The 10,369-nt window shown below is 35.3% G+C and overlaps 1 protein-coding gene across 1 annotated transcript; it reads right to left on the bottom strand.

Moving 5' to 3' along the window:
- Positions 1 to 4,681: 4,681 nt before the first annotated feature.
- On the bottom strand, positions 4,682 to 7,960 carry LOC143463092 (uncharacterized). Its single transcript, XM_076961462.1, has 4 exons — positions 7,703 to 7,960; positions 7,216 to 7,386; positions 6,891 to 7,117; positions 4,682 to 5,436 (listed from the first exon to the last, which is right to left on the bottom strand). The coding sequence occupies exons 1-4, from the start codon at positions 7,902 to 7,904 to the stop codon at positions 5,239 to 5,241; spliced, it is 798 nt and encodes a 265-aa protein (XP_076817577.1). The 5' UTR covers positions 7,905 to 7,960; the 3' UTR covers positions 4,682 to 5,238.
- Between the last annotated feature and the right edge of the window lie 2,409 nt (positions 7,961 to 10,369).

Genomic DNA, 10,369 nt, shown 5'->3' with positions numbered 1-10,369 from the left:
GCTGAGGTATTGATTCAAATTCAAATTAAATTTAGTTTTTGGTGGGGTCGGAGAAGAGAAACTTTTGACAATATAATTTGGCTATCAGCCAGAATAAGCTGCGCAAGAACGAAATTGATTTGTAGCCTCTTATTTCTGACGCTCCTTAATTGTTTATGCCCATTGCTACATTAGTAGATTATGTCAATTATTATTAGTGTGATTTTACAATGTATCGCAAATCATAGAAAAAAACTGCAAAAAGACCGTTTTGCGAAAATTTCAGAAAAGTTTGAAACCATAAAGCTACTGTAGAACGAAAGCAAACAACTTTGACACAGCTTAAATTTGCAATAAGAAGCAAAGGACAATGACGTTTGGAATGTCGTTTGTTGTCTTCTATAAACCACTCACGCACGCCCAAATGAATTTCATTACGAAGGTTTAAATTATTACAAGTAATTAAACTTCATTCATATATTTCATAATGTTTCTACGAATTCTATTTATGAGTGTGCGTCGCGTATTGCGAGTTGTAGAGGATACCGCAATGACGTATTTCCTGCAGATCGAATGTTGTGCACCAACATTGGGTATATTTCGCTTTTCCACTTTATTCATTGACCATCCAACTCTGTTCGACTCCGGGGCGTATAGCAACCCCAACAGCGGTTAAACTAAGCTTGACGTCACTATATTGACTACAAACGAAGTCGGTTGATTACAAACTGGTCAACCGCACATCCGTAATTTTATTGCATAGCCATTTGAAGTCCAATTCGCTTCCATTGATATTATTACTGCTATTGTACAAGGAACGAAACGTTGGTAATATGCACTCTTTGCTGTAAAGCCAGTTGTTTTTAATGTAGGGATAACAGCTTCATTATAGCATGAGGAGGCAGTTTGTTGAAACGGTTGGGAACCACCGTTATACAGTGGCGATAAACGGAAATATACCAATGCCGCTGAAAACAGTTACCAAAAAAGGGACTTACCGCTGGAGCAGAAACTTGTGCATCCCTTAACTCCCTCTACGGAAATACATTGTCGCGAGATGTAGATTTCCGAACAATTTCGAACGATTGATTCAGTTTCCGTGCCGAAAATGTTCATTTCCAAAACGGACTTTAATTGAAGCATAAAGGCAGCTCATAACGAGAAACGATTTAAACCACTTGAAATTATTTCGGCTGCCATATTATACAACAGGCTAAATCTTTTTAGTAAATTTATGACAATGTGTAGGTTGCCTTAAGTAATCGGAAAACTTGCTACGTAAAACTTCCAACCTATCGCTGTTTGAATCAATTTTAGTTGAACATAGTGTACGTCAGTAGGCTATAATTACTTGAAGTTGTCGTGGAACAATGATCCTATCCAGCCGGACAACGGAGCAGGTTTTTAGCAGCCGGTTTCGGTCCTAGACAGTCGTTTTCATGAGCAACAGATGTGTACGTGCATTGGTAGCAGTTGATTGCCTCACCTGTTATAATAACGTTTGTTGCTTCTCTGTTAGCACACTAAAGAATATCAAATCAGATTTAAAGATTCGGATAATAATATTGTTTTGATGCAAATTTAAACCAAGGGAGTAAGTTATTCCATCATAAGTAGAACATTTTAGGGTTATTCCTTCGCAAAGCAAAAAATGCTCTGCTCCAATCAAATACCTAATTGTGGAAATATGTTATGCTCTAAATATATTGATTTCATGAGAGCTTTTTTTACCGACGTTCACGAAAACGTATACTTACTGTTTGCTGCAAGCAGAGAGACGGCGAACGCAATCCAAATAACTTCCATTTTCAAACTTCAAGTTCAGTTTAAACTGATTCAAATGAAATATTACAACGTTCCTAGTTTACCAAACACAACGGAAACCTAAAAGGGAAAATGCAATGAGATTTGGTGTTTATTTTCGTACAGAAAAGTAACAATATATCTATTATTACACTGCATCAGATTGCTACGGAGTGTTATCTCAATAAGCACATAGCGCTGTAGTTAGCTGTTGTACATTCCTGGCCAAAAAAGAAAAAACACACAACGCTACCTTTGCGGATTGACAACAGAGCCTGGAACTGTACCAAAATACATAACCAATTGACCATATAGTTATTAATTAGCGAAGTAAACGCATCTTCGAGCGACATATTTCAATGCAATTTTCTGCCTAAGTGCAAAATAATAAACTTAGACTTTATTTGAAAGCCAACGACCTCCAACATTTTCCAGATGGCAAAATGTGGAACTCAGAAAATTCTATAATGTATAGGCTAGTATACTTTAGTAGGTTTAAGCAGTACATCTGGGTGTTTGCAGCATTCGCTAAACCTACACAAGCTACTGTTGTTAAAAACATAAATACTCGATAAAATTCCAGCCTTTAATCGAACAGTTACAACGAACATGGCCTAAACCCGAAGTAAAAATGCCTTCACCCACGCCTCGCCATCTACGAAAGAAATGCTTAAAATATTTGCTGACGTCGGAGAGAAGCTTCCTGGTGCCAGGTTTTGTGACGTCATACCGAGCGTTCCAAATATTTTTCAAGAAAAAATGCATGGCCTATGCGAGCATACATTCCAAAAGAAGGAAACGTTTTTAGGTGAACTAACAACGACGCTTCCTAGATTCTCTCTACAGTACACTCTACAACAACTAGATACCAATAGATATCTTCTAATAGGTTCATCAGCAACAGACATGCAAACACTACGCACATGTTATGCAGACGGGGAAATCAAAAAAAAAACAGAATGTCCTCACTGTGGGTATAACTTTCAAGATGGTGACCATTGAACATCTTACCAATGAATGCCTATTGGCCAAAATAACAGGTGGTTATGACTGTAAACCAGTCTACGCATATGTGGTCACTGGTCACATTATCTATCACTGGCTGAGTCATGGGTGTGAAGCTGGTTCCCGGTTCTCTGGTTACTAATTCAGTTACTTATTCAATATCGTTAAATATCTTTATTTAAGACTAATTATGTGAATAAGTAACTATGCAGCATGTAACCAACTTCATCTGCAAACAAGTAACTGAATCGCCAACCACATGACTGGTAACTAAATTCATGCTTCGAATAAGTATCCGGCAACCAACTTCACATCGGTCGCTAAGATCGTCATGCCGACCAAATTCGAGCCGTAAAAACCATACGACTCTACTACTATAACGCCTATAAAAATGAAAAACAATATTTCGTATCAGACCATTACCGATGGTGCGTATAGTGTACTACCAATGCTGTTTCGTAATACAACGTGCTGCTCTACCAATGTAACACAAGCAATACCAGCAACGCTATAAGCATCTCTGAACTCTTCATGGATAAGTGCAGATGCGGTGATGGAATTTGTGAGAACTTGACACGCAAAATAATAAAACTTTGATACACCAGGAAACTTTTTCCGACTGGAAAAAATGGCGACAATGAGAGTTTTAAATATAGTTGTCTTTTGTAAACGTGAAGTTGGGGAAATTCCAGATAAACGTCGTTTCAAAAAATTCCAAGTTTCAAATGAAACCAGCAATCGTAACGGGCGAATACTTTGGCCAACTACTTCCGACTTTGCTTTTTCAAACTCTTTTATAGCTTTTTATAAATACCAAAATAGTAATAATTGAAGCCAGCCGGACACCGAGTGAGCCGGTTATTGGCCAACAGTCCGAGAAATTGTGAGGTCTACACGTCTGATGTTATAAAGCTATTTCGAGTCTATGAACGATGGTTTTGTACCTAGCGTTTTCTACATTATAATTGATCCATAACCACGTAAAGTAGTTGGATAAATTTCGTTGCGTGGACCATATGGAGTCCATTTGGAGTTCGGGACTGAAAAAATCAATCTTGCTTCCAAAAAGAAGGAAATAAAACTCGACGCTTAATTAAAAATTATTAACGCGATATTTAATAGCTCTTTAGCACTACATTTTGTTTACGTTTAACTCTTGTAAGCACCAACAGGGAGCAGAAATTTTTGAATAGCTTAGAATGACAAAATAATGTTAAAAGTAAGATTTCTATGTTGTTTTTTTTTCAAGCTAAGTGTAAAGATAGCAGCAAAAATCGCGTGTCACGTGCCCCACCATATTCCGTCACAACTTCCATGTAAAAGGTGAGAGAATGAGTGCAATGGCAAAATAAAGTGTTTTGACTTGACTAAGATGATGCTCATATATGCTCGTATACACGTCTGCCAAGCTGGAACTTTATGCATCCGGTTGTGTAGATATTCTAAACCTTTTTGCAACTTTTCCTTGTGTATAATAACCTTAGAACCCTTATTTACAGTGTACAGCACACTGTGAATTTATTAATCAATATTACTATTATACGAAAAGTTTTGTTGGTCTGGGATGGTACGGTACCTTTATCTTATATAAATCTCATTGAGGTTGTGAACAAATAGTATCCTTATCCTTGAAGTATACTTGCTGTAAAACACATTTTTTGCACTTCACTCCCATTTTGATGGTGGCAGTCATGATCTGCTGATGCTTTCTTATGATATTTACGAAATGGATTGAAGAATTACCTTCCTGTGGGGTCGTTAACCTTTTCTTGTCTATGGCCTTCATACACAGTATTCATCAAGATACTCTTGCCAGGAATTTATCAAAAAACCTATAAATTCAAACCAATTTCGGAAAAGCAGAAAATTTTTTGAAGCGATGTATGTATTCTGCTAGCTTTTTTTTGGTTTATTTTAATGGGCGTTTAAACACATATTTTTAGTAAACTGCAATTATTTGGTTATTTTGTTAGAACCGGTCTTGTGGCAGTAAGGAAAACAGAAAACTTTTGATTAATTTGTAGTAATAACTGTTACGACACGAGCAAATAAATATTTACAATTATACTGTATATAATGCATCTTGTGCGTAAACACATCAGCAAACACGAACATTTTGGCCAGAAATAAACAACACTCAAAAGCTCTTTATGCTGGAAAACGTCAGCTTTGTCTACGATTTTTAGAAAGTTGAACATTTACGTAACCACAAGTTTATAAAGTGAGAAATGTGTTTTTAAATCAATTTACAAAAAATCACAGCTTTAAAGCATTTAAAATGCTACTCAGTTTTGTTATGAGCTTTCTTACTTCGAATAGTTTAATTTGTTGCGCTTAAAATTAAAATAATTTCAATAACTTTCTTCTAACATTAACTGCAGTTAGTTTGGTCAATTTGTTAATAGAGAACATAATTTACCACTTTACCAAATGGCAAATTTGAAAATCTACTTATAAGTTAAAACTGCACAGTGGAATAAGTTCAGACCAGTCAAAACTAGTCTTCAGACCTTTGCTGCTTGAATCCCCATGCAAGATAACTTTTAACGAAAGATTCCTCACACCGTTACCAGGGCTTCCGGGACGCCAAAAGGGTGTCAAACTTATCATTCTTCCATCTGATAACTCGAGATTCCACTCCCGGTTTGGCTGAAATTTCCATAAATAAATTTTCTAAAGAAAACGCTAAAAACTACAAGTTCAAAAAACTTTAGCTTAGAGCAGGGATGGCGAACCTTTTTTAGTGCATGGGTCACAAAAGATAACAATATCTACTGTTATCATACATTAAAAACTTAGGCCTACTTGCAGGCATTAAATGTTTGCAGCTTACCAGACCACACTAATGCTGAACAGCCAAGAGGCATGCAGTCACTAAAGGGTACAAAAATGTAACATGATTTGCTAACAATCAAGAGCACAATAGCTTTATTACGTTATAAGCACCCAGTAACTTGCCGTGATACTGATAACGCACTACTACGGCTTTAGTTGTGTCAGACTGCAATATGGCAATTCGGTACGGTACTAGATTAAAATAGGTTGGGGCCTTATTACAAATATATAGTGAAACATTTATTCTTTGCTTAAATATTTGTTTAAATTTCATTATTTTAAAAAAGACAAGTGGGTCACTGAAAATCTGTGATGGGTCACTTCGTGACCCGCGGGTCAGTGGTTCGCCATCCCTGGCTTAGAGCATAGTTGTAACTAAATGATCAAACTCGATTCAACAAAGGTTCTGCAAAGGCAAGTCGAAACATTTACCTTTTAAAACTCAAGTCAATTCAAGTCTTTAAAAAATACTTGAGTCAAGTCGAATCAATTGATATCTAAAACCAAATCATACTAAAGCAAAAGATAATTTTCATCAAAAAGAAAAGCTTAAAGATTCTTTTGAACCTGCATCATTTTGTTGAAACAAAAGTCATTTTTATTTACATTTTAACGCATTCAAACAAACGAAAAAACATTGTTTTTTATTGAAGCTGAAAACCAGCAAAAATCGACTCGAGTTAAGTCGAATCACTTCAAATATTAACGCGGTCAAGTTAAGTCTTTTATGTAGTTTCGTAAACCTAAGTCAACTTTTGAAAAGACTCACTGGACTTAAGTCACTAAACACAGTCTTTACGACAGTGATACAAGAGTAGTTTACATCTACTATTAAAGACGTTTTAATTATATGTTCAGGAACAAACTAAAGGTTGATATTTATTTGCTTTGACTTACCAAGCTTTTATTGATATTTAGCCACATTTTACGCGCTATACTCTCAAGTTTCTTTCGCAGCGTTGGACAAAATCAATAACCCTAGAAAATATCAACCATACTCGTCTTTGATCCATTTAAGAGAATTCATAAACCATGGCAAAAAAATCAAGCAAAGTAGTAAAAATGTTTTACTTTGGGTCAGTAAAGCTCCCTGTACGACATATAATAGCCTATTCAGCTCGAATCGAGTTCTTTTTCTAAATTCACGCGCAGAAAAACAGTGAAAATCTATCCAACTTTGTGATGTAATTCTATTTAAATCCTTTGAATATTAACTATTATATCAAAACAACTATTGCAACCAATATCGCTTGTGCATAACGTTTTACCTTGTAAGTCATTCCAAGCCACACAGTCACTTGTGAACCGCCACCTCTCCAAGTTTTTCGAACGTAGTCGACCACAGCGTGGTACATGGCTTCACTTGTAATTTCCGCCATCTGGAAGTTACACAGTCTTAGTGCTTTTTCATACTGGGCTCCGTAACCAATTGTATTGTATAACTTGATGCAGGTGTTTCCGAATATCAATCCGTTGACACATGAACCAGAAACGACTTCAATAATGCAAAATATATATGTTAAAGTCCGACACTTTCATTTTCTGTAAAGTAATGGTTCTCTTTTTGTGGATGCAGCTGGTTTGCAAGCTTACCGGTATTTTGCAAAGTATATGTAGTAATTGTAGTTTCGTTTACAATAGAGAAAGTGGTTAGGTTTTTGTGTTGAAACTGGACTTGATTTGGATTATTTCTGGCAATCACATCAATTATGTCCACGCGATTTTTGAGATCATTGATTTGTTTATTTGCATTCTGAATTGCTTCTGCAAAGTAAACGATTATTATCGGCTGTAGTTGTTTGATTTTAACTGTATAGAAAAACTTTGCATCAAACATAATTGGATAATTAACAAATCTGTCATTTCATTGATATTTTCTATCTGGAGTATCGAAAGCTTCTGATTAAGGTAACTTCCAATACAATTGAGAATTATGTATTATAATTTTTTCTTTAAACTGAAACTCACTCTGCACGTATTATTTTTTACGTTTGTAGAAATGTTTTCAAAGAAAGAAGTTATTTCAGAAAGCATTTTATAACATCTAACATTAACTCGGTTTTATTACGAAAAACCTTACTTTCTTGGACACCAAGCCTTGCATTTATCGTATTCAAGTCACATGTGCAGCCGTCGTTACTGGTTTGAGTTCTAGAGACCAGCGTTGGTTGTCCAGAACTTTCTTCCCTCAGGGAAATGCAAACTTCATTATGCTCTTGACATTTAGTTGTGGAAATGTACAAATATACAACCAGAAATAACTTAATCATCGTTTTAATCATTTCAAAACAACGTGACTATATGACTATACCGAAAATATGCAACATACGTGAAAAGAATTGCTTTGCTGTTCTTGTTAGTAAGAGTTAGCTATATTTATGCTTTAAAGTCATGCCTATACGTCTTGAAATAAACAGCTAAAATTTGTTATGGAATGTAAGCTAAAAAAGGCATAGCACCTTCTTGATCAAATAAAAATATTTCGAATATCGATAACGATTAATCTTATTATCAATATGCAGTGATTTAAAAACATTGGTAATACTTTACTGGTTTAAGCTAAAAGTTTTGCATCGAAGCCGTCTTCTATTATTATTATATACTTCTCGTAACCTTCGCAAACAGCATGCATAGTTTAGGCCTATTTTCCTACTTACAGAGCAAGCAATGTTTGTCAGGAACTGACAAAGTCGAGCTTAAAATGACCTCATTTGTTTTGTACAGCTTTATTACTGCCCGAAACTTTTTCTCGCCATCAAAACACTGACATTTTTGAAAAATTACTTTTTTCTATGTACGCTGATGCCCAATGCACGTATGCTCGCTGGAAAATATTGTAAGTCTGCTAACAAAAACCATTGCATACCAATTTTTGCTGATATTCCAGGATTTGTACTTTGAAACGTTCGCGTTTTACGTTTAACGTTTCATTATTGACTAATATAGCTGCCACTGTAAAAACAAGCATTCCTTGAAAAAAAACAACAAAAGCCAAGGTAACAACAATTTGAAGTTAAAGGCGTTATTAAGCTGATCCACAATTAGAACTAATAAATAGAATTCTGAGTTTATTGTCTCGTGCTTGCAATTTTAATAAAAATAAAGTTAGCAACAAAACATAATCACTGTCACAACAGCACATAATTTTCTGAGAGATCTGTTTTTTTCTGGAGTTCATTAGACCGCAACTCCAATACTATCCAACACAAAATATTATCACAAAACGGATTTGGTCTTGTGAGTTAATGCGTTGTATTCGTTTCATCTGGTAACCCAAGCGTGAAACTCTGACAAAGAAATTCTTGAAACAAATATCTCAAAAACACTTAATCAACTTCTGGTTAAACCCGAGTAAAAGTCATAAATGGGTGAAAGTGTTGTGATGGTTACGTCACGAGTCATGGGTTGTTTTGTAAAATCTTGTGATTCACTTGTTGACCGGGCTTGAATTCTCCTTGATGACGTTCAGATAAATTACCTCGCTTGAACTGCTGTGCCAAATATATACTGTTGTAATGTTTACAATCTTCCCTTTTCCTTTTTTATTTGTTACCAAGCGCAATGTAACATTCAGTAAGCTTTGCCCAAAGGTGAAAGCCTTTGTGTCTGATAATAAATAAAAATGGGAACTTTTTCATTTAATAATATGTATAGACAAAATTAAGCAACTAAACAGCATTGTCACGCCGTTTGAGGAATGAGAACTCATACCATCGAAGCAGAAACAAAAATAAGTTATCAACCATCAATCGTCCTCGCTCATACTGTAACAATAGCCGCCAGCATACGCGGTCTTTATGGCGAATATGTTTGTTGTATAATTAATACTTCACACAATTAATACAGTAACGAATTATTATTTTTCATAGTGTTCAAACAACACACTGTTTTCATAAAATATGTTACCTCAGGATCTATGTTCAACTGATTACATCATAGGTAATTTGTACTAAATAATCATTACATCGTACTAATTATACAAACTTGCTTTTATTCTTACGTTACATACGTCTACCATAATGATTGAAGGTCCGGCAAACGTAGGAGATTTCCTGACTGCGTCTTTTCGTTTCTTATATCTTTGCCCTTGACAATTGTACCCAAAGCAGATGAACCGTTTCCAGACAAACATCTAAATGGCTGCTTGGAGAACTGCTTGCACGATCGCATGGAATTTGGAGATCTAGGCCTGGTTATGCTTAGCAGTCTGCAATTTTAAGGTTCAAGTTATTCTTAATGAATATGCTAGATATATTTATAGCCATCACACTTAAATCATAAAATGTAGGCTATAGGTTATATAACGCAAGCAAGAATGAATAAGAATAAAGAAAACAAAGCAAGAGTATTAAAATAATCAAAACCTGTAACTTGCGTGCAAGCATATGGACGGTGCGTATACCGAGAATGTATTGATAAGTATATGGCAACAGTGTTTTGCTTGCTATTGAATTTATTTGTTTGTTTAATTATGACGTTATACGTTATATCGTAAGCCTTCCATTTGGAATTGCACAAACCTTAAGAGTCAAAATTTCAAGCTTTCACGCAAAAGCTTTCACGCAAGCTTTCACGCAAGCTTTCACGCAAGCTTTCACGCAAGCTTTCACGCAAAAGCTTTCACGCAAGCTTTTCAATGTTTGCACAAACTCAGCTGGTAATAAACCTACGAGTGAAAAGATGTAGTAAAATAATTTAATATTAATAGAAAATACAAAAAGGCTTACTTCCAGTTTTGGTAATAATA

Source organism: Clavelina lepadiformis, chromosome 6, assembly GCF_947623445.1.
Source record: "Clavelina lepadiformis chromosome 6, kaClaLepa1.1, whole genome shotgun sequence".
Taxonomy (NCBI): domain Eukaryota; kingdom Metazoa; phylum Chordata; class Ascidiacea; order Aplousobranchia; family Clavelinidae; genus Clavelina; species Clavelina lepadiformis.
This window is presented reverse-complemented; position numbering and strand designations above follow the sequence as displayed.

What these genes read in the sequence shown, in the direction of transcription:
- LOC143463092 (XM_076961462.1), bottom strand. Translation starts at nt 7,904, where the DNA reads ATGATTAAAACGATGATTAAGTTATTTCTGGTTGTATATTTGTACATT. An exon ending in ATATACTTTGCAAAATACCG is followed by an intron (nt 7,118 to 7,215) that starts GTAAGCTTGCAA and finishes GCATTATTGAAG; the next exon opens with TCGTTTCTGGTTCATGTGTC. An exon ending in GGCTTGGAATGACTTACAAG is followed by an intron (nt 5,437 to 6,890) that starts GTAAAACGTTAT and finishes TGGAAATTTCAG; the next exon opens with CCAAACCGGGAGTGGAATCT.